The sequence below is a fragment of the Lolium rigidum genome, chromosome 4 (assembly GCF_022539505.1).
Source record: "Lolium rigidum isolate FL_2022 chromosome 4, APGP_CSIRO_Lrig_0.1, whole genome shotgun sequence".
Taxonomy (NCBI): domain Eukaryota; kingdom Viridiplantae; phylum Streptophyta; class Magnoliopsida; order Poales; family Poaceae; genus Lolium; species Lolium rigidum.
Window position 1 is genome coordinate 16,930,198 of NC_061511.1, and position 25,198 is coordinate 16,955,395.

The 25,198-nt window shown below is 48.8% G+C and overlaps 1 protein-coding gene across 1 annotated transcript; it reads left to right on the forward strand.

Annotated features, from left to right (window-relative positions):
* Positions 1-9,111: 9,111 nt before the first annotated feature.
* Positions 9,112-10,689, forward strand: LOC124646718 (probable F-box protein At4g22165). The gene has a single exon (XM_047186796.1). It carries the CDS (start codon positions 9,367-9,369, stop codon positions 10,687-10,689), a length of 1,323 nt encoding a protein of 440 aa, XP_047042752.1. The 5' UTR covers positions 9,112-9,366.
* Positions 10,690-25,198: the final 14,509 nt, after the last annotated feature.

Sequence of the window (25,198 nt, forward strand, 5' to 3'; positions counted from 1 at the left end):
CGCTCCCACGAAGAAGCAGAAGGTCTCAAAGCTGAACTGAAGACTGATCTGGCCGAAATCCGCGCCCTGAACAAGCAGCTGGTGACAGGCCAGGATGAAGATGACGAGGCTGAGATCGCCGAGGTAGATCGTGTTCGTGCTTCCGCACTCCGTGCCCTTGAGGCATTCCTTCAGTAGAGCTCCTCCATGTAATGATAACTGCTCCACTGAGCATGTACTTCTGTTGTAACAGCTTGTACCTCTTGAGTCGATGGCTGTGCATCGGCTGTACTTAAATTTTTTCTATTTTCGAATTTTTTACTGGCCGATCGATTTCATGAATCGTCCCCTCCTGGGTACATACTTCGTGGCCTCATACCTTCTCTGTATGTATGCCCCCCGAGCCGAATCTTTCAAGTAATTGAAGATATCGGCTTTCCAGCCATCTATAGGCCCGTCACAAAACACACCATGCTAACTAACACAGAGGCTAACACATGTGGTGAGGATAATTTTAGTCGATTGCTAGAATCGGCCTCCTTTTTCATTGCAACGTTCAATGCGGGTTTACAACTTTTTGGTTCTCTACTATGGCTACGTGACAAGCTTGAGGTAAGACCTTTGCTTTTTATTTTTTGGGGCCGATCGTCGGGATCGGCCTCGTCACGCACGTCCATAGACTTGGATCTTGCTACTCTGTCGGGCCGGTGGATAAGACCAGCCTCACCCCGTTTTTGAAGCTTCGATGCGCTCGCAGCCGTCCGCATTAATTCCAGAGAGCGGCTCTTGGTCGTTTGCATCCCAAATGTTCATGGCAGCTAGCGAGATCTCGATCGAATCATCTGCATGAACAACTTCCACTTCATCTCCATCCCATTGTATGATGCACTGATGCATTGTGGATGGAATGCAACAGTTAGCGTGGATCCAATCTCTCCCTAGCAGGACACCATAAGTGCTTTTGCTGTCAACGATGAAGAACGACGTAGAGATGGTCTTTCGGCCTACGGTCAGGTCTACGTTCAGAACACCCTTTGCTTCTGACGCTTGGCCGTTGAAATCGCTTAATGTGACGTTGGTCTTGATCAGATCTTCATTGGAACGTCCCAAACGTCGTAGCATAGAGTACGGCATTATATTGACTGCCGCTCCTGTATCAACCAACATCTTGCCGATAGGCTGTCCATTGATGTAACCTTTCAGGTATAGGGCTTTCAAATGCCTGTAGCTTCTATCTCGCGGCTTCTCAAAGATGACTGGCCGTGGACCGCAGTCAAACTGTGCCACTGACACCTCCTCGTCTTTTGGAGCGCAAAACTCTGACGGGAGTATGAACACCATGTTTGTATCAGCCGATGCCTCTGCATCGGCTCTTGTCTGCTTGGGGCGCCACACTTTCTTCTATGGTCGTGCCTCTGTCTCCAATGTTTGCTGAATTTTCACGGCCAGATCGGGTCGTGCTTTCCTCAACGTATATAGGTACTGAGCCTCGGCTTCCTCCAAGTTTCGTAGCCGCTGCACCCTACGCTTCTGGGAGTGGCTGAGTCCATCAGGACACCACCGAGGCCGGTGATATCTGACTTCTTCTTCTGACTCCTCGAAGTCTTCATCTTGAGATGACTCAGCTCGTCTGTTCTGAGGTGGGAGAGGCCCTAGACGCTTGAATACTGAAACTTCATTTGTTCCCTTCCTCTTCCGTCTGCATTCTGGGCAGTTCTCGATTGTTGGCAATCGGCTCATTCCTGAGTCCCAGCAGTGTTTGAAGAAAGGACAGTCCCAATGCTTATCCATGTCCTCTTGCTCTCTCGACCTCCGTCTAGCGTGACGCTCATACCCTTCTTGGTCTCTATCATATCGACGATACTTCTTGTCATCTGCATCAGACCGACGATATCTCTCATCATCTACGTCGTGGCGCCGACGTCGGTCATATTGCTGCTCATATTTGTTAAGGAGATGTGCGGAGAGTGGTCGTTGATACCGCACGCTTCTCACTTCTTCCTCAGTAAAGTAACGTCTGTCTTCATGCTGGGGCCGGTCGCGTGGATCGGCCTCCGCTTTATCTTTGCCACGGGAGTGACTGCTCTCTGGCTTATCCTTGCCATGGCGGTCTACAAGTCCTGCCATGTTCATATTAAAAGAGAAGCCTGGTTCGCTCCTTAAGCAGTGACTAAGATCGACCATGTTGACGCCAGGAAACGGATGCGTGTCAACCTTCATGGCAAACTGACCGAAGAGTAATCGGCCTTGTTCTATCGCCATTTGAATCTGTCCGCGCAGCACTTTGCAGTCGTTGGTGGCGTGGGTGAACGTGTGATGCCATTTGCAGTATGGCCTACCGTTCATCTCTTGTAACGTGGGGATTTTGTGGCCTTCGGGTAACTTCAGCTGTTTTTCCTTTAGCAGCAAATCAAAAATTTGCTCCGTTTTGCTTAAATCAAAGTCAAACCCTTTTGCAGGCCCTGGTTGTTTCACCCATTTGCAGGACACGGGTACTGCCCCCCGAGCCCATTCAGCTACGGCGACCTCCTGATCTTCTGCAGAGTCTTCATCTTCTTCCGTCTCGACCAGGGCGACGCGCTTGAACTTGTCCTGGTACAATTCTGGGTGGCGCTGTTCATATGATGTCAATTTCTGAACCATGTGCGCCAATGAATTGTAGTCTGCTTGGAAAGTCAGATCCTTGAGCGGCGCTGAGTCCTGCTATTGCCAGCTCGACTTCTTCCTTCTCAGATAAACGAACCGAATAACATCGGTTCTTGACAGTTCTGAAACGCTGAATGTATTCAGACACTGTCTCTCCTCGCCTTTGCCGAACCTGGGTCAGATCGGCAATGCCAGCTTCAGTAGCTTCTGAATGATATTGTATGTGGAACTGCTCTTCCAGCTGCTTCCACGTCCGAACTGAATCTGGTGGCAACGAGGTGTACCACCCAAAGGCTGGGCCCGTGAGAGATTGCGAAAAGAACCTCACACGTAGCTGGTCTGAAGCTGAGACCATGCCCAACTGTGCCAAATATCGGCTCACGTGCTCGATTGAGCTAGACCCCTCTGATCCACTGAATTTTGTGAAGTCAGGGAGCCGATATTTAGGCGGTAGTGGGATCAGGTCATACTCGTTAGGATACGGCTTGGAATAGCCGATTACTCTCTTCTTCGGCAGGATACCGAACTGGTCTCTCAAGATTGCACTGATCTGATCCACAGTAGGAGCTGCAGAGGTTGAGCTTTCATGACTTGTTCCGGTGGCATATTTAGCTAGCCACGCCTGTTTCTCCGCATCTGCTCCAGAACTTCCTCCTGCTCCAGCAATCCCTCCTGCTGTGGCAATCCCTCCTGATGTGATTGCGTGCGTCCAGTTGTTGCAGTCCGGCATGTATGTACACACGTATCCATGTGGGATCTCCTTGGGTGGCTCATACAGGAATTGGTAATCGCCAGGATCGCCCCCAACTTTGTAGACGACGTACGCCGGTGACCCTTGTTGCTGTGGAGCTGCCAACGTGTACGGTAGTGGTGGCCTAGTGTAGAATGGTATCTCTCCCTGGTGAGTCCCTAGAGCAGGTCCTGACGGATAATACTGATGCTTCATGATTTTTTGCACCACACGAAGCGCAACACGCTCAAGAGTGTTCACCAGGCTCTCAGAATGCCGATGTAGAGAATGAGCCACAGCATAGTTAATTTCCTGGCGTAGGGCTCTGGTATGGTCCTCCGAAGGGAGAGACAGATCTATCCCTTCAAGCACGCCTTCGGGTTTGAACCCTTTGAACCTAATCCCGTGCGAACGGGTCTTCTCGAAAGAGCCGATGAGATCGGCTTCGAAGATGGCCTTGAGATCATCATATTTCTTCTTGTGCTCTGGAGGCAGATCTTCGTACTTGATCTGTTCTTCCGCCATCTCGGATGCAGGTGTTGACGTGGTTGTTGTAGAAGATCGTCCCACCGGGCGTGCCAGAATGTGTTGCCTGCCAAAACCCACCGGCGAGCAGTGGTTAAGCAACACGAAGAGCCGGGAGGCTGCCAAGACTGCTGGGTGGGCCCTGGTCCCTCGACGTTGTCCCGCAATGTTCCGGCACACGTCCTGGCGGTTGCAAGGGCGTGCCACCTGACCTATACCTGGCCAGGAAGGTGTTGGAATGCTTCGATTAGTCTCCTGCATGGTAGACACGTAAACATTAAATACGAGCCCGATCGGCTCTCAGGTTGCCCTGTGGATCGGCTCAAAGAGCCGATCGCCCCATGATTCACGTTAGGTTTACGATGACATGGGGCTCCTGCTTGATCAACACAAAGTTAAACCAATCCACGACAGTTTAGGGTTTTCACCGTATGATCGGAACATCCTACGCGTAGTTGAGCCTAATAGACACGAAAGGTGATAAAAAGCTAACCCTAAAAGAGGCCTAAAAACCAACATTAAGTTAATTCCCGGAACAATCCCTCTTAGAGATAGCAAACTATACCTTACGCACTACCGGATCGTTCAACTCGTTTGCAAGGCCTAACCATACGGATATTAAACTAATCCTTGAGAAACAAGGAGCAACTATAACGGATTGGATCTACTAAACGGCGAACGAGCAAGGTGCTGCCCTTACACCTAGATAGGTATAAGGGCAGCTAGATATCGAGGGACTGCATAGCTAAGCAAATATGTGTAAGAAAAGCACCAATGCAAGCCCCAAAACATCTACAATAAGTAGTGTTACTCGCCATCAACAACGCTTCAGCACGAGCAACACAAGATAAACGAATAAACGTACGCTGCCTAGATCGCAAGATGCGATCTAGGCAGCATGATGCTTACCCGGAAGAAACCCTCGAAACAAGGGGTGGCGATGCGCCTGGTTTGTGTTTGTTGTGAACGTGATTGTCCTCCTTTCTCAATAACCCTAGATACATATTTATAGTCCAAGGGACTTTCTAATTCGGGCGTGCACCTAACCGTGCACGGGTTAAACTCTATCTTTTAATTCTAAACTAAGATGCAATCTACTATAATTTACAGATACACGGGCAATCTAGCCCAAACTCTTCGCGCAAGGCCGCTTCAGAGACACTCCACGTGTATATCCTTCAAGCCCATCTCAATTACGGCCCATCTCCTGATTTGGCCAAAATCTGGTGATAACAGACATAAAGAAGTAGGTAAACTGACTCAACATAAAGTAAAAGATTGGCCCTTCACAGAGGGAAGCATGGATTACTATTTTTGTGCTAGAGCTTTTATTTTAATAACATAGAAACAATTTTTTTGCGACGATCGCTCCTCTTCTTGCGACGATCGCGTCGGTTGCTCGAATTGTTCGGGTCTTCGCCATCAGCCCAGCTATTAGCAATCTCCATTAGCTTGGTGATAGTTTTCAGCTTCTTGCGGTCGAGCTCTTCGATATAGGATTCTCGTCGGATGCTGTCTCTCAAAGCGTCGATTGCCCTATCAACAGAGACATCTTCAGCATCGTTCAAAAGTTTAGTGAAGCGCCTAATATATGAGCGCATTGACTCCTTTGGCTTCTGGTGGCAATGGTGTAGTTCTTCGATCCCGAGGGGTGTCTTGTATGTGTCTTGGAAGTTTTTGATGAAAGCGTCGACTAGATCTTCACAGGACCTGATAGATCCTTTCAGCAGGCCTCTCAGCCATGCTCGTGCCGAATCCTTGAGGTTGTAGACACGACATCGCCTCCAATTGGTTTCCCTTGTGCAGGATCACAGTCTGCAGGTAGTCGTCTATCCACGGCCTCGGCTCCTGCTGACCGTCATATTTGGCAGTATCAGTGGGTGTTGGCTTGAATCTCTTTGGTGGCATCGCCTCTCCAATCTTATGGCTCAGGCAATCAGCACTGCGAAGTTCACTGTCGTGTTCTTGGTTTCTTCAGAATCGTCGCTATCAAAGCCATCACATGTGGCGTGTCGGCGGCGAGCCTTGTCGAGTTTGCTCTGTGTGATATCGTCGAGAGCGTCCTTTGAGGAAGAGCGGTGTCGAGAACCATTGCCGTGATGCGAAGATTTTTCCTTCCTGGGGATGAGCTTGTCGTCGATGATTCCGAGGCTTTCCAGGGCACCCCAATGAACTGGTGCCATCGGATCATCAGGCGTCGGCTGATTATGGATCAGATAATTTGCGAGATTTGTGGTTGCTCCTTCGACAGTTTTGGGCCTGAGCATTCCCGCCGTATCCATCATCATGAAGGAGTTGGAGAGGTTTGACGTGATCTCTCTTGCTTCCACCTCCGAAAGGTGGGGGTGCATGGGCAAAATTTCCTGAGCCCTGGTTGCTTCTAGAGGCACTCCCAAGAGAAGATAGCCCCCTTTGTCGCTCGCTTGATAGATCGGCTGCCTGCCGATGTCGATCAAGATCAGCTTGCTCCTTGGTTAACTGAGAACAATTCTTCTTGAGAATAACGTGATAAGCGTTGAGGGTGCGTGTCGATACTCTGACAGGGGGGCAGGTGTTGTTGACCACGGCGTTGCGAGCAGCATCCCACTCTTCCCCGGAGACAGAGAAAGTGCTATTGGTGTTGTTGTTGCTGGCCTCGCCATCTCGTCGTCGCTCGATGTTGGCGCGCGGGGTGTGCTCACCTGTAGAGATCTCAACTCCCGTTTGAGGGTTGATGACGACACAGACTTGGTGATGATCCACTTGTGTCGTGGTCAAGGGGACGGCGTCGTTATGTTTGTCGATGCTTTCTTCATCGGAGGAGTACTTGACGCTGCATACGAAAGGTGAGGCGTCCGAGCCAAGCTCGTGTCTGATGTCGCAGTCCAGGCAGTAGTACGATGTCAGATCGGATGACTCAGAGTCATCAGACCCGACAGACATGGCGGACATGGTGCGGCATGATGATGATGATGATGATGTCGGACGCGACACTGGTGACGCAGTGGTTGTTGGAGTAATAGCCGATAGATCGGCCACGTTTGGTGATGAATCGGTGGACATAGTAGTCGATGAAGTCGCGGCTGCTGCAGCGCCCGAAGTAATCGGGTCGGGGAGCCAAAGGACGCCACCAGCGCTGACGCGTAAGTGGACGTTCCCGACCGTCATGTCCATCCCGCCGCGCAGGCCTGAGAAGGCCGACGAGGAGTGAACTCGAAGGACCTGAAACGGATCGAGTTCCCCGAGATCGGCGATGATGGAGCCGATGGTGGTTGTGATGCCGGTGAAGGTGCAGTCGACACGATCGGAATAGCCGATGAAGTGCCTTGTACCAACAGGTTTCCCACAGACGGCGCCAATTGATGAGGGGGCTCCTCGGAAATGCCCACCATGAGGGGCTTAGGGTTGACGGAATCCTGCAAGTTAGCACGAGACATCGGATACCAAACGAACAGAAGGCGAGATTTACCCAGGTTCGGGGCCCTCGATGAGGTAACCCTTACTCCTGCTTATCTGATTTTTATTTAATGATGAAAAAGGTTACAATGGGGCAGCCGATAGACTATGTTGTGGTGAACTCTCCGGAAGACAAGGTTTCTAGGGTTGGTGTATGCTGGGTTGTATTGATTGTGTAAGCGACAGGCCCTATCCTGGCCTTTATATAGGAGGCCAGATCCCGAGATCCCTGCCGAACTCGACTAGATTACATTAAGATTTAATCTATCCTTTCTCTTTGTCGACGTCTCCTCACCTTGTCCGTCAAGAATTTGTCTCCTTTCATCTTTTCTCTGCTACAACCGACGTACGGGCCCACCTTGGGTTATGGCAACTCTCGTGAGCTCCTTGTTGGGCCGGAGGAGGTAGGCCAATGTTCGGTACCTGAAGGGTAATGCCCACATCATCTGGGCCGGCCTTTCTTAACTATATGGCCAGTCACAACAGGATATTTGGGCCGACCCGCGAGCTAACTAGGCCGGCCCATACAACAAGTTGACTTTTCAAACCAGACCAACTGGCCCGGCCCGTGACTTAAATGGGCCAAACCAGGTAACCAGTTTACTTGTCAAACCAAGCCAACTGGCCAGGCCCGCGACCTAGATTGGCCGGTCCAGTTATTGTTTTGGATAGGCAGACCTTGTCACGCGACCCAGCCCATTCTCTCTAAAAAATAGTTGACCCGACCTGTAAACTAAATGGGCCGGGCCAACAATTTTTATTGGGCCGACCTGCTTAATGATTGGCAGGTCTTGTGTGGGCCTACCATCTACCACGGGTTTCAGCCGGTTAACGACGTTACCGGATAGTTAATAACGTCAGCAGTCAACGACTTTCCAAAAACACTTTTGCAATGGTTCAATTTTTCGTGGCCAAAAGACACCCAAATACGACGCATAGAAAATAAATAAATTTCAAATTAAAAGAAATTTATTTTGAGCGAACCCGTACTTGAAGTAGTATACCTAAGGATGATACATACACCGGATGGAGAAGGCTTATAACCACTTCGATCCTCCATACGTAGAGCACGTAGGACTTTAAAACCCAATACGTTATCCACAATGGCACGTAGGACTTTAAAACCCAATACGTTATCCACAATGGAAAGAATGGGCCAAACCGATCCGTTGTTGGCTCTGAAAGTGCATTTGCTAAGATTCCACTTCAACAAAAGAAAATAGCATACCTACATGGTGGACTTGATTTTACCAAAATGATGTTTTGGCGAGCCAACTCGAAGAGAAATTCAGCCAAGTTTCTACCTAGGACGTTTGCAGAGGGCTTCTGGTAACAAAATTATAATTTGATCATTTTTTAAATCAGAACAAAAATCAAATCTGAAAAAGAATTTAAATCAGCAAAAACCAAAGAAACCAACAACAACCGAAAATGAATCAAGAGGAACCAAAGAAACCTGAAAAAAAAAACCGAGGAAAATCGGAAATTAAGGAAAAAATCCGTACAAACTAGAAGCTAATGGGCTGGCCCACCCCGTCCGCCGCTTCGGGCGGGACTGGCTATGGCCCGTGGGCTTAGGGAGGTGCGCTTGTGGGGCCTCACGAGCAATTCTAGACTTAGGGCGGCGCGGCTCGCCGCCGACGAAGCCGCGGCGGTTCCAGCAACGCCGAAACGCAACGGCGCCGCCGGCAATGGCCTTCGTTCAAGCTACCTCCGTCCCCAGCTAGTCTTCCGCCTTTGCACTGCCCGGCTACACATTTCCGCTGGTTAGTTTGTTTTCCCTGTCCTCTAGTTGTGGGAACAGAACCGGGATCCGTCCGAGGCGCGCGCGCAGGAGTTAGGAACTAGTCGGATTTGAAGTTCGAATCTTTCTGGACTCATAGTCGTATTTTCTGCCTACTCGGATTTGGACTATCTCCTACTCGGATTATTAGAGTTAGTTCAGCTGTCCTATAAGTGCTGCCCTGCCAACTCGGTTGAATCAAGTGTTGCTTGGTAGCGCCAGAAGCAACCATATCTAGACTTAGGGCATCGATTGTGCAATTGCCCAAATGGAGGCGTGTAGTGTCGCCAGGATAATGAGCTTAGGGCATCTGGACTTGAGAATTTTGCACAAGCTGCTGGCTCTTTCTCCCGGTTCACACATGAAATTCAGAAATTCGCCGTTGATGGAGACCGATACCATGGTGCAAAATTCGCCGGAGCTGCCGCTGGATGTATTAATAGATATCTTTGCCCTCCTAGAGATCCCTGACTTCATACGCGCTGGCTCTGTCTGCTCCGCCTGGCACTCCGCCTATACCATCATACACAGCCAGCTTGAGCAGTACAGACGGCGCCAGACACCTTGCCTCCTCTACACCTCTGAGTCTGTTGGTGACAACGTAGCTTGTCTCTACAGCCTCGCCGAAAAGAGGGTCTACAATATTACCCTTCCGGATCCACCAATCCGTAGTAGGTATCTGATTGGGTCCTCCCATGGCTGGTTAGTTACCGCAGATGACAAGTCTGAGCTTCATCTTCTTAATCCGATAACTGGCCAACAGATAGCGCTCCCGCCCGTGATCACCATTGAGCACGTAAAGCCGATCTTAGACGATGCCGGTGCAATTAGTAAATATGAGTTGTGGGATGACTTGGATGTGGAAATCCATGATCTAGACAAGCTCCGTGACTGCCTCTACTTCCGGGCATTTGTGTTTCCTGATTCGTCCACCGGAAGCTACATTGTGGTTGTCACCCTCTTTCCATACAGCCGGCTTTTGTTTGCAAGGGTAGGTGATTGTAAGTGGACCTTGCTGCCGCCGGGTGAGGACTATCAACAATGCATCCACATGGATGGTCTATTGTACGCGTTCACAAGAACCGGACAAATCGATGCTTTTGATCTCACCGGTCCTACCTTCACGAGGAATGTTATTGCAGATGAGATGGAGAATCACATCAGGGGGATGGATGGGTGGATGTATGCTGTTCAGGCCCCATGTGGTGATCTATTGCAAGTTTGCAGGGGTGCTGAAGTCACAGAAGATATCATGCTAGAGACTGATAAAATAATGGTATATAAAGCTGATATGTCAGCAAAAAAGCTTGTGAAAATAAACGGCTTGCGTGATCATGTGTTGTTTCTTGGCCGTAGTCAGTCGCAGTGCCTTAGTGCTGAAGAGTATCCGCAGCTGAAGACAAACTGTGTTTATTTCACTGATGACGAGGCATTTGTTTCGAGGTATAAGAATAATCGCCGGGATATTGGTATTCTCAACTTGGAAAATGGCAACAGGGAAGAAATTGCATCCAAGCTTTGGTGCAACTGGCCAAATCCCATATGGATAACACCCAATATCACAAGGATGAACATGGGGTTGTACAATTAGTTAATGTACTATATTTATTTGAGTATCTACCTTCTCAAATGCTATTAGAGAATGTCCAATAGGACCATACCGGCAAAATTTCCTAATTTTGGGGCCCAATGCTATGACAGACGCATCTTCTGTTTCTCTGTTCTTCATACCTGGTCTCTTATATTTTAAATGGCTTTTATTTTCTAAACTGTCCAATATGTTCTGTTTCATGGTTCACATACTATCTTCTACATTCAATATAGTCTAACGTAGAACCACAGTTTTAGATTTTAACCACATGTTCTGAGGTGATTCCTTCCATCTAACATGGCCCACGATTTGGTCGTGCCTAACAAAAAAACTAGCATTTAGACTTCATATGCCGGCTCATACATGTCACGGAGATACCATGCAAGCCCAAGCCTACATTTCCTCTTCATGACAGTTAATCAATGATGCACTGACTGCTGTGGCTGATGGTATCTTCTCGGGCTTGTGTGGTTTTCTGTAATACTCATGGCCTGATATGATGAAAACCTAATGCGCAATGGATAGCCAGTCCCCACATGTCACATGTGCAAACCTTAAAAACTTTAGAAGTTTCAGGAAATAAAAAAGAAGTTTCTAAATGGACTTAATGATTTATGCTAAGAATCGCAAATGTCCTTCCAAGTTCGTTTACATAATTTAGCTCAAGGTACATACATGGAAGGGACAAACATGCAAGGGCATTATCCTAGATAAACTTATAAGAATATATGTGGTATGCTCTGAGCTCATTACTAACTTGGCTCTAGAACCACCTGTCTCATCTTGAGATACCAGTATCAGCTGTACTGTAATTCTACCAAAAGATGAAATATAAACACCAGAAATCACTGGGACGCATGCCCTGTTCTACAATGAGAAGATCCAGTGCAACAAGGGCTTCTAATACTACCATCTTCCAGTTAGTTTTGGACCATTGGATCCAAACAAATGGATAAGATGAGGTCAATTAGCTGTTTTTTTGCATTCGCACCCACAAATATCATGTTCTTTGCAAAGACATCCCAAACCTCTTCCCCAAAGCGCCACCAGGGTTAAGGAATTCTACCTGCAACTCTTCTGCCTTCTCCTGATTCGGGCTGCTTTCCCAGTTAGTACTGGTGGCAGATCGCTGTGCAGGATAATGGCAACACAGTACATGACAAACGTATTGAATTCCAGCGACTAGTGGCGACCTTAGAACTTATTTTGATTGGTTCTCGTGTGAACTGAATGGTACAGCCATGAGCTCGTAATTTGCCTGCTGCAAAATGTAACCCTTTTTAGAACTGAACCAATGGCCCCATTCATGTCCGTCCTCTTGAATCTGCTCCAGAAAAGTTAAGTTGCACTGTTGGATGATTTTCACAAACTCTATACTCTATTATTTTCCTGACATTTATGCTCAAAAGTCATGGACACCTCAATTTCCAAAGAAAATAAATATTCTAGTTTTCCCTGTCTAGCCTAAACTTTACTGAAGTTTCTATTTTTTTGTTGGGTCAATGATGTCAATTCAATTGAAGTCCTAGAGATTCATCTATCCTTTTTATGAACTTAAAGTAGATTCAGACATCAGACTGTATTATGTTTCATACTTTCTCTTGGTTCAGATTTTATCAGATACAAGGGATATTATGTATATGCACGAAAGGAAAATGGAGTATAAACATTATATCTAGAAGAAATAATGAGCTGTAGTTTATCTCAAATTTAACCCAAGAAGACTCTGAACTTTCAAAAATGAATCTCTCTCAATATCTCTTTTTATACAATAACTTCTGGTTTTACTGAATCATACACTCGCTTTCCTGTCCAGCTGTTCTAGAAATTTCAGTACTTGTTGAACCGAGTCTTTAATAACAGAGTTTCAGCATGGACTTGAATACAGAAGTTCAAAGTAGATTCCAAGAGCAAAATTCAGGAGACTTTAATAAAATGTGTTACTGAATAAAACCATGTTGCGATGATTCTCATAAACAAACCACTGAAATCCGTAAACACCTTGCTAACCTGTTTGGCGCATCATGGCCATACATCTTGGCCACCAAGGTGGAGATATACATCTGCAGATCCAGAACTGGCCGTGGCGGCACGGATACAACTGCGGGTCCAGATCGAGACCTCGATGGTTCAGGTTGGATGATAAGACAGTATAGCACTAGAACTCTTCTCATGCTACAATAGCTGTAAGTTGCTACTTCATTACTCCCAGCTACATTTTTGTACAAGACCTGTTGCTATTCCAGTAGTATCATAGCCACATGATCGGCAGATGATCTTGATTTTTGCACTCTAGTTCAGTCAAATTTCTAGGTCTCCTCCAAATGCTCAAAGGTGCTGACCTCCTGGAAGTACGTTCTATTCTTCTCGACAAAACCTTCTGGTAACTTGTGTTTGCCTGCAATTGGCAAGGCTAAAACATCATTGTTGCAGTTTTAACTATTTTTTGGCTTTTATTGCTGTTCTTGTGTGGTGGTGTTTCCATACCAATTGCCAGCATAACACCTATGCTCTTTACATTCAGAATATAAACAAGAGCAGTTCTCTAGTGGATCCTGCATGTGGAGCTGAGCTCATTATCTAAAAAGATATATGGACCTAATTCCTAAGTTACATAATCCATGAACTGCCTACTTAAGTTGCATGTTTGCAGGGACTATGTTATCAGCACTATATGCCCTGCAGCATTTACACAAAAGATCATATGTTGCCTTTCTGTAATGGGATATCTATTTTTTTGTTGGGGAAGCTGATAATTTTTTTGTTCTGGGTACTTCTACTTCTATGGATACATAGAATGCAAGGAGTTGTGCCGACATATTCGGGGCTGCATTGTTAGACAGGAGAACTAACTTGTAGGTTCAACAGAAGCATTCCGTTCCTCGTCAACTTAATGAGGCACCTGACTGTTGAATCACCTGTTTATTTGGAAGTGTCTTTACCTCCATTTCATTTTCTTTGGGCATTATAATGAAGGGATTAACAGTGAGGTACTTGAAGAAGATGATAACATGACATCCTCTTCGGGGAAAGTTACAAATCCATATTCCTTTCTAAACAGCATACATAACGCAAATAGTTTTTGTATTTCATTTGTGTTGCAAGGTTGATCTAATTCTTTCTATTCATTTGCTACGACGTATTGCCTATGACCAATATAAACGAGTTTGCGGCTATAAGAGGGTAACAGGCATCTCAGTGGACACATGGAAAACTAAATATGATTCTCTTAGCGCTTGGTGAGATGCTTCTCTTAGTAATTTCTCTCTTGATTCGCTTCTGCCACAACATATTGTTCAAATTGAGTAATTGACTCTAGGAAACTTTCTGTGATGAGTATCTGTTATTTTTCTGTGGAGGCTAAGGAATGCCTTTTTCTTTTTGTTCTAGGGGTTTGTATGGAGAGATCTTACTGGGACTTTGTGAAGATGGCGCAAGGAGGAGCTTCGGCTATATATGGATCGTTGCATTGACCAAGTTACAGATAACTAGAATGTGCTAGGGCGTCTAAGTGTTGGTTAATTATCCATGTGTAATAATGCGGTGTATGTAATGAATATTTGTACCACGGATGATTGATGTTCCGTTTCTCATAAAGCACCAACTTTTCCGATGAAATGTATTGCAATTCAACAAACAATAAGAGTTTTATTCCCAGAATACATGAGCAAAACTATATCAAATGCACAGTTTGAAAAACTAGCGAGACAAACCCAATGATGCTACTCTCTAGGAAATATCATGCGCGATGAGTATAGAGGTGGTGAAGGGCAATGTCCTGGGCCGTTGTTGCCATTGCATAGCAGCCGCTCTTCTCACACTTGAACCAGCGTCCCCCCTTGTGAGAACTCCCCATGTGCTTTATCACCTGAAAAGAAATTAAGAAACGTTAGTTGAAACAGCAACACAATCTTTGTTACAAGCAAAATTAGACAATTTCAATTCGAAAATGCCAACCTCATCGAAGCGATTTCCAATCTCGGACTCCTTCTCATCTCTGAGGAAACAAGCTAAACAGTAGGTGAGGTTGCTCTTGAGGGAGGAGCATGCCGCCATGTACCGCTCATGCCTGGCTCTGCATTCGTCCACTGGTTCGTCAAAGAGCTTGTAGAAGAAACTCTCTACTCCGTCGAGGTCGTCGAGAAGGCCCACCGACGCGGCCGAGCACTGCCGTCCCATGATGGCGACAGCAGGGGAACGATGTCCCAAAGCAGAGGTGGACGGTCTTGTGCGCCGCGGCGGCGCAGCAGGGGCGGGTGCGAGGACAGGCCTTGGTAGAGAAGGGGGCGGCCGCCTTTTCTTGCGCACCACCGTGTTCCACTCTTCGGTTGACGTGGCCGCGGCGCTAAGAGCAGCGTCGTGCAGGCCGTCGCGGTCGTCGACGGGCGGAGCTTGGAGCGGCGCGTGGTCGTCGAGGACGATGCCCGTGGTCGAGTGCTCGAGTTGGGGCGGCTTCGGGTTGGACGCCGCTGGTTCTTGCAGTCCCTTGGAGACGTTCTTGCAGTCGGTGTCGGTCGTCGTCGAATGCTCGCGCTGGAGCGGAATCGGGTCGGACGCCGAGTGTTCTTGGCCCGTGGCCGTGCCGACGTTCTTGGTGTCGGTGGCCACGTTCTTGAGGTCGGAGAGGGTGATCGGAGGCGGAGCATGGAGGGGCGCGTGGTCTAGGAGGTCGGAAGAGTCGCCGTCGAGCGTCGCCGAGCAGCTTGCTTCGTCGGTCTTGGGGTCGGAGACGCTGGCCTTGGTGGCGTCGAGGTCCTCCGCCGCCCTTTCTTGGTCCGAGTCGTCATCCTTGGGGTCGGTTTCGGTGGCGGCGAGCTTCAGCTTGCGGCGTTGGTGCTTACGCCGTCGCCTGGCCTGGAGACCCGTGGAGGAGACGGTCGCGCCGACCTCCGCCGAGGGGCAGACGCCGTCGGCGTCGGAGCAGTTGGCGCGCTCGGGCGAGGACATGCGCCGGCGAGGCGTCGTTGGCCCATGACCGGGCGGCGGGGAGGAGCGGACGTCGGAGTAGCCGAAGGAGAGGATGCGCCTGATGGATTGCAACATCCTGCTCCTCCGGTCTTGACGTTCTTGGCCGGAGGGAGGCGTCGGAGGTTCTTGGTTTTGGTTTCGAGCAGGGGGAAGAGGAAGGGAGCGGGAGCCGGGAGGTTTGGGCATTTATAAAAGAGGGAGGGGGATTTTATTTGGGGGAAATTTCTTTTTCTTTTTCTTTTTCTGTTTTCTGTTTTCTGTTTGATTTTTATCTCCACTACTTATAAAAGAGCAAACTTGGCAGGAAAATCGAATCTTGACCGTTCATGTGCATCGATCAAACGGTTGAGATTGTTCTGTTCTCCCCACCCTCAACACCCGCAATTCACGCGCCTGTCCATCGCGAGGACATTCTGGCTGGTCTCGCATCATCGCATGATCCAGATCGAGATCACCCGTCCTTTTTTCACGCGCTGCCGCTGACCCATGACGCCGCCTCATCCGGATCCTTGACGACAGATGGGAGTCGTCCAGATCGCGATGCGACGGAGCAACTCCATGGCATCCAGCCCTCCATGGTTGTGCAACCCTAGGTCACAGCTGTGGCGCCGCTGCTACGTGCCTCCCTCGCGGCGTCGCCCAACATCCCTCTCCGACTTGAGCTGGGCTCCCAGTGCTCCTCCGCTGCCGCGCCGCGCGCTGCAGTTGCCCCGCCCGCAACCCTTCCATCCGTCGCCGGCCGGTGCACTCCACCACGCCAGCGTGCCCGTGCCGCCGCATGGCAGGCCACCGTCGCACTGCATGCCAATACCACCAGCGTGCCCGCGCTGTCGCACTGCAGGTCACCGCAGCGCTGGACATCGATACCAACCATGGTCCGAGCCGCCGCACTGCAGCACACCGTCGCGCTGGACGCCAACAGTCCCAACACGACCAGCATGCCCGTGCCGCCACACTACATGCCACCCACGCGAGTCAGTGTCCCCCGCTGCCGCACTGTCGGGCACCACGCGTGATGCCGCCACCTCCGTGCTGCACGCCAGCCACAACGAGCGACTGTGACATGCTCACTAGCCCTCTGTGTTGAACACGTCGGCCACACAGTCCTGGACGACAGGATGCAAAGATTCAAGGTACTGAAATATCTGCGAGTCTCCTGGTTATTCTATCTATGCTTAATATCTAAGCTTGCGTTGTTGCCAATTCAGATCAAAGAAATCTGTAAAACTGAACCTGGATTTAGTGTTTAACTACCGGGCAACTTCGTATGCTGAATTCTATTTAGGTCTTAACGCTGCATGTTTTACCTTGTTGTGATCGCAATGAAACCTGATCCTCTGACCCCTCAATCCTCATGAGCACCTATAAAAAAACATTGTTCGGTAGTAAAGTTTTTATTTATATCTGCAAAGTGAGACCGTATCTTTGGTTTGGTACCATAAGAATCAGGTAACTCACTGACATGCTGAAACTGGATATTTAGCTTCGAATTCAGATTTATCATTGTTGGAATTTGAAACTATGGTTCAGGAGGAGCAGCAGCCAATGCTCAATGTTTCTGCGAGCCCTGTTGGTCGGCACTGCATCGGTCATCTGACCAAAGTTGAGACAGGCAAATATTCAATGACATAAGGAAACTGCAGATGTGCGTTTCAGAGTTGTATCTTCCATCACAAGCGAGAGTAAGTGGTCTTGAACTTATCAATTTTGGTTGCTTGGAATATTCTTTGTAGTTGCTAGAGCTATACCAGTTTCTATGTTTTTGTAGCCTCGAAGAGCTAATTCAATTTGAAGTAAACAATTATTTATCTTTCCAATAAATGTTATCCAGGTATTTAGTTCTTTTTGTATAGTTATTCATAGTACAACTGTTATGAACATTTCAAGAATTTTGTCACATGTCTCTACCAGTTATTTTAATTTTTTAAATTGTGTTATAACTCAACTTCATTTTCTTTTCAGAAAAGCACACCTCAAAGCTATGTGAATGCATTAATTTCCTTTCAATTGGTGTGGAGGTGAGTTGGGAATGTTTCTCTTGTTAATTTGATGGATGTACTGTTTTGGTAATGCAGACTTGCCAAACTGAAGTGCTGCAGGAAGAAAGGTGAATCTTTGTCATCTAAACTCAGTCACCAATCTGTGTTTGTGGAAATTGTACTGGCAACAAAACCATATTGGAGGAAGTGCTACAGGGCCAGTAATCGAGATTATAATAGAACCCTCATTTTGTTGTGTACAGTTGATACTATTGCGTAATTTTCCTCCATGGCCGTGCTAAACATAACTAAAGATTTGAACTTTTGAACATTTCCAAGGTTTGGATTTAATTGTTCATATTGTTGGACCTTTCCAAACGTAGGCGAGTGCATTGTCATTGAGGTGAATGAAAACATGCTACGACCTATGCAAACATTTTCTTACTACTGGCTTCTACTGAAGATGTCTTATTTTTCTTTGTCTTGCCAAGGTCACAAGCTATATATCTTCTGATAAGCCAGTCATACTTGAACATAAGTGATGTGGTTAATTTGGGGAACATGATGTTTTCCTACTTATAGTTGAAACGGCAGCATTGATTATTTCGTTTCTTATTCTGTTTCAGGCATCAAACGGAAAAAAAAAACTTGGAGCTTGTTTCGTTTCGAATGGTACTTCTGGGTGATCTTTTTCTTGCAGAATGATAATGGTAGGGCCTAGATCTTTTGCAGAGAGCAAGTGCCCACCCAAGTGCCAAAGAAACTACCTGTTATCCTCTGAGATGAACAGAATGAAGCGATCCAAGCCAAAGCAAGTACAGGATGAGTTCCACCATGGGAGAGGCAATAAAATGGAAATTTATTTCAGACTTCATTCCTGAATAGACGAAAAGATACTTTTCAGTAATCATCAGAATGCATAGATATTGCATACTTCCAATGCACTATCGATAGTTTGCCAGTGTTGTCCTGTTGTTTCCAAAAAAAAAAAAAAATTGCCGTGTACCTTCGTAACGTTTGCAGCTGCACTAAATCTTTTCCCGTTATTACATTTTCAAAGAAGGCTCAGAATTGTACAATTCTGTATAATATAGCATTCATCAATTGATAAAATGGGGCACCAAATTTTTGTAGGCCAAGATGGGCACTGCGATGCATCTGAATTCTAACAAGCCATGTTTATTTGTTATAAAACGTGGGTTGATTAAATTTATGCAAGTCAACACGTTCATTGGGTGCGGAAGATATGAGACGTGCGTTGCACGTGCAAGCTTACTAGTTATTTTAAATTCTTCTTCTTCTGTCTTCTCTGCCGCCGGCGATGCCGGTGGTGGGCGGAGGCTCGCCGGCCAGCTGACAGGTGGGACGCACCACTAAAACCAAACGGTCGACCCGACCGGACCGCACCGGACTAGACCAGACCGAGTCCCAGGCCGAGCCGCACCAGAGTCCCACACCTAGCCTAGCCGCATTCCGGCGCCGCCGCCGCCGAACTCCACCTCTCCGGCGTCCTCCTCCACGGCCAAGACGCCGCGCTCGCCACCTCGCTCTCGTGCTCGTCCTCGTCCACGCACACGCCCATCTCCCCGCCGCTTCGTCTAGCTTCTCCTCTTGTTCAGACGCGGCGTGCTCCAGCCCGACCTCAGCCTCCAGCCGTCGACAACGCACACGGTCTCCTCAGGCACGTGCAGGCGAGCTCATGGGGCGCGTCGGCAGGGCTGGCCGAGCCCCCGGCTACGGTCCCCATCTCGGAGCTGCTCACTTGAACTCCATGTCTGTGGCGCCTGTGGTGTGTTCGACGGAATGTTCAAGCCATTACTAGCTGCCTGACTGACTTGCTGCCTGATCAAGATAGCTACCCCCTTGCCTTCCTAGCTCGCCTGGGCGAGTGCGTTGGCAGCAACACCGTCCACTGGTGACTTGGATACTTAGGAAGGGGAGCTTGATTCCGAAGTGTTCGGCATTGGAAGCATAACTTGGTACTGATGGTCAGAACTGGAAGCAGCTTCTGAAGCGCCTGCGACGTGTTCGACGGAACGTCTGCACCGCCATCTTTGTCCAACTGCATAGCTCCTACTGCTCCGACACGGACGGATGTCTCAGAAACTTGGCTGCTGCAGCTGTTCTCCCTCCAAGTGATCGGTGCATTGATGCTTGTCAACCGTTCAAGGGCCTTGCCTCGACGCCCTCCGTATGTCTGATCAAGTGCCTACAGTCCAGGGGACGTGCACCTCACCGAACCAAGCCCACCATTTCATGGTGGTACATCCGGAGAATTTTCTGAATCCCAATTCCGGCACTGCTGCTATGGAAGGCCAGATACTTCATATGGGCAGCCATTTTATGCAAGCTTTCATGCTTATTGTTGGCCTCCGTGTTTTGTCACTGGAGGTTCATATGCATGTGTGTCACATATTCAATTCATCACTGTAGCTGTTTAGTTCCTACCGCTGCAACAAGACTAGCATTGCCGTGCCGCAAAACAGAACAGGTAGATCACTCTCATCGGTCGCACTTTTTTCTGGCTTAACAGAGATGATATTTGCATTTACTCATAATGTCTTTTACCGTTCCTTCATTGGGTGCATTTGTCTCACTAGGATGGCTCCATAATCGATACTTAGGACGGGGAGCTTGATTCGTCCATCGATTCGGGAGTGTTCAGTGTGCTGCTGCTTGCCCTGTTTGCTAAGTGCTGCTGTTGCTTCCCTTGCCGCTCCTGTAGCTCCCAACAAAGACCAAACTGCGAGCCAAGAGAGAAAGAGCAAGAACAGTTCTTCAACAATGTATGCGTTAATGGGATCAGGAGCTGCAATATTTCCTTGCTACTGCCGCAGGAATGCTAGCATTGTCGTGCCCGTGTCTTCAAGTAGGCAATTGCAGAGCATTGTCCTGAGAGGTTAGTATGCTGATAGATTTTCTTTTTCTTGGTTTAAGTTTTGTTCAATACCATGGTAAACTGCATTCCCACGATTTTGCCATATCTTGCAGCAGTATGTCTTTCCTTTAACCAATGAAAACCACCAGGATTCCATTGCAGTTGATGTCCCTGGTTATGAACCATGTTGAAGATATTAAGTTATGTGTCGTAGTAGTACTCATTGTCAGCATGGACTTTGTCGAAATAGCTATCATAACTGATGTAGTAGAAGCTACTGATATGAACTTGATTGATGTCGTGAGATGCAGGCTGGACATGCCCCCCTTCTTTAGCTTGATCTCGTTTGCAAGTCTTATGGTAGAAGTAGAGAGGTGCCCATATGTCAGGAGCCCATGAAAACTTTCTGGGACCAAACTTCATACTGCTGAAGTTCCATATGACGACATAAACAAGCAGCTGAAATGTTGCTGCACTTATCTTGCTTCAAGGGAAATAATGGCAGCCACAATCTGTCGTATGGCAAGACTGAGACTCAATCACCAGCAAGAAAAACATGCACTTCGAATATAAGCTTTTTGCAGTTGAGATAGAGGTTATTTATCTGCAGTGACATCTCCCACGAAGGCCAAGGCTTGAGTTCTTTGTTAGCAGAGGCCTCTTCCAAGAATACCAAGTCACCGTCGCTAAGGCTTGTGACTTGGTGGCGGAGATAAGATCGGCACTGTCATGTTTGGAGACGGCGGTCAGAGTAGTAATGAGAATAAGGCAGCTGTGTGCAGCTTGGAGGGCCGCATCGTTTAGCGTCAACGAGACCTTCGCCGTGGCAGATATGGCTGCAGCCAACTTCAGAAATTCACTTGACCAAGAAAGTTGCCACTGAACATGTGCAGAGAATGGTCGCCTAAACAAGTTCCTGCCATCAGTGTACTCCAAGTCAAACAACCAAAAAGGACAGGGTTTCATCTCTATTAGTGCTCCAATAACATCCTGCAGTTGCCCAAACTTAAGATAAGTGGCCCAAGAACTGTTCTGGAACTGTAGTTGCTTGAGACAAATATCCATGACATCATGAGTATAGAGAGCCACAGCAAAATCAACACCAGCGAGATGCTTGCGACCATCAATTAATTGTTGTCCATTAGCACACGGCAAGTCCCAGAACTCATAACTTGTAACCAACTGAAGTAGTATCCTCGTATGCCATAACTCAATCTTGCTAGCCCCTGGATCCCAAGGCAATAAAAGGTAAGTGTTACCTGTACGAAACTGAAAAATTGACCAGGGCATTGATTCATCGCACTTGACCACGAGAATAAATGAACGTAACACCACTGCAGTCAGACTGTAAATCAGGGAAGGGTCATAAAATAAGATACAAGGCCTTTTGAAGATGCACGAAACTGCCTGTAGAGAGATGTTGCCGCCATTCTGAAAGGTAGCAACGGTGACAAGGCCAACTGAGATAGCTTTCAGCTTCATATGCCGAGGTACGGTGACAATAAGAAGGTCGACACTCTCCTCATTGATGATGATGGACTGGTCGGTGTCGGAGTTGTTGCTCGCCATCGAAGCTTCTGCGCCACCGGATGACCACATCGAACATGGGGCTGTTGACACCCAAGTGAGCTCCATGTTACTCACAGAAACAGCAGCAGGTGCAGGAGCCATCTGGAGCGAGTCGTCCATGGAAGAGGGTGCCTCTATGATCTTCTGGGCACAATAGCCAGAGTTAAGATCAGTCGTCGATCCTTTGGCTAGCAGCTCTGCGGTGAGGAAGATGTCCTCGCATGGATCAGTCTTAGTATTGACGGCCTCAGGGGCGACCTCGATGTGGGGAATGCCCTTTCGCATCACACAAGCACTCGGGCCGGTGGTAGATGCAATTTCCATTGATGTCGCCATGGACCCCAACTCGTATGGCAAAGCAAACTTGACGTCTAGGTAGCAGCAATCCTCAAAGAGATACTTGCCATGCAGGGACACACGAGCCCGAGCCGCCTCATCCCTTGATCTCAACTGGACAATGGCCTTCAAGTAGTGAGAACCCTTGCGAGTGGTGGCTCTCGGATTAACAACGAGCCATTGCACACCATATGGAGCAACTGAGCAAGTATTAGGCGTAGCATATCCCCAGTCAGTGTGTAGAATGCACCAAACACCATGATGCTTAGAGCACAAGCTGAAGACCACTCAGGGCGTTGTCGGGTTTTGCCGTGGAGGTTGAACCTCCAACATTGGAGATGGCCGCTGTCGAGCAGGTGAAAAGCAACGGGGAGTGGAGGGCCGCCACATCCCGTTGCGGTTGCAGCTGGAGCACTGCCCAGTGTAGAGTCCAATAGCACCTCTGTAAGGACGCCTGTGGATGTCGCTGAGGGTGTGGCTGAATTGCTTGTGGGCATGGCGCGGAATATCTCCAGCGCGGCGGTCGCGGTCGAAATAGCCGCCTCTGGTTCGTAGAAGTCACCGGCACGGACGTCACTACTCGGGAAACGTGGAGACGCAGCCGGGGTTGGTGATGCGGAGGCGACGATGAGGTCATAGAGACGCCGAGCCCCTGGGCTGAGGTCATCCTTGGTGGCGGCCCACTTCTCGCTGGATTCGTCGTTGGGGACGACGGCACCACTGCGGGGCCCCGCTTGGGGTCGTGGGTGGTGTCAGCAGGTTCTTCTGTGATCCTAAGAAATCTGAAGTCTTGATGCATATACCTGACGGAAGAAAACGCCGCAAAGGCTGATGTCGGTGACAGGAAAGACAGCGAAGATGAACTCAATGAGCCTGACGAGTGTGTATAAGTTTGCCCTTCTGCTGCTAGAGAGTAGAGACCATCTTTGGAAGGCGTCCCTTTTCCAGTGACCTGTCAAGGGGAGAAGGGCAGGTCAGAGCACTCGGAGCATAAATGATTAACCCCTGGCTGAGACCGACAGTACCAGAGGTAACCAGAAGAATGCAGAGATATCACTGGGTTTTTCTCAAGATCAGTCGATCCCAAGGAACAGCGCGTTGTGTTGGGCTCATGTCGAAATCCTAAGCGTTGGAGAGAAATATGCAGTCAATTGTGTAATACTGTCATTTTTGTAATAGGAAAAATATTGTAGAATTTGGCACATGCGGTTGTACAGATATGCCTGCACTGCAACTATTCTTTCATTCTATAATAAATATTTTCTTCTTTTTCAGTTTTGCTACTAGTAACATCATCCAAATATTGCAAGCATGTGCTAACAGTTGTGAATGAAGTTTCAAAATTCATCATCAGCCTTGGATCATGTACCCAAAGATGAGTGTCCATTTTTTTTTTTGAGAAATGTTGTCCATTTTTTAAAATACACAGTGGGGGCTTCAATGTAAAATCATTTGACAGTTGACCTCTCTAACTGTAGCAGGACAGTAAAAGGCACTATTGCCCCTGAGTAATAAAACAGAGATGATGTGAAATGTTCTTGCGCCAGTATCAGTCGACTAGATCAGAAACCCTCTGCCGATGTACCTCCCAAAATTCATGCATGTTGGGTGGTGAGTTGCGACTTGATCGATGTTACTCGAGCCTGAGGTGAATTAACGGTACTTGTTAGATTGCACACGTTGTATTTATAATAGGACTATATTGCAATTGTACCCAAACCCTAGGCCCTCTGGCCTATTATATAAACCCCGGAACCCCACGTCATTATACGTGTGAGGCTTCCCCCAAAACCCTTCTACATGGTATCAGACTAATCTCGGTCGTACCCTAGCCGCTGCCGCCCCCTTCCCAACCCTAGCCGCCGCCGCCTCTTCGGCCGCCGCCGCCAACCCTAGCCCCACCCCACCTTCTGCTGCCATGGAGCTCCCTGCCCTCACCGACGGGACCTCCGCCGCCCTCGTACCAGCCGGCGCCCCGCGTCACGCCAGCCCCGTCCTCCTCTCCTTCGCCGCCGGGAACTACTCCAAGTGGTGCATCTACATGCGAGCTTCTCTCGGCCGCTTCGGCTACCTCGGCCACGTCGACGGCATCGCCGCCGCCCCCACCAACGCCGAGTGGGCCACCGCCGACTACACCGTCCTCAACCACCTCCACGCCGCCATCGACGAAGACGTCGCAGACATGATCCTTGCGGGGAATCAGACCGTGTGTCAGCTGTGGCTAGCGGCACGCGACCTCTTCATTGCGAACAAGGCGAACAAAGCCATCTACCTCGACAATGACTTTCGCCAGCTTGTGCAGGGATCCCTCTCCATCCACGAGTACTGTCGCCGCCAGAAGCACCTCGCCGATGCGCTCTCCGACAACGACTCTCCCGTGAGCGACCGGGCCCTCGTCCTTAACACACTGCGCGGCCTCGGCCCTCGCTTCGCCTCCGCCGCCACGGTCATCTCCATGACCGACCCGCTGCCCTCCTTCCTCCGCACCAGGGTGATGCTCCTGATGGAGGAGATGCAACAGGCCAACGCGACGGCCAACTCCGCCGCCACCGCCCTCGTCACCCAGGCCCCGCCTCATGCCCCGGCCCCGGCTGCCGTGGTGACGGTCCCACCCCTGGCGCGGGCGCCGGGAAGGGCAAGCAGCCGGCCAAGCAGAAGGGCCGCACCGGCAGACGCCAGGGTGGAGGCGCCACCCAGGTCACCCAGAACGCCCGCACGCCTGACTCGGCCGGCCCGTGGGTCTGCTTATCCCCGGGAGCTGGCACGCGACCTCTTTGAA

What these genes read in the sequence shown, in the direction of transcription:
- LOC124646718 (XM_047186796.1), top strand. Translation starts at nt 9,367, where the DNA reads ATGGAGGCGTGTAGTGTCGCCAGGATAATGAGCTTAGGGCATCTGGAC.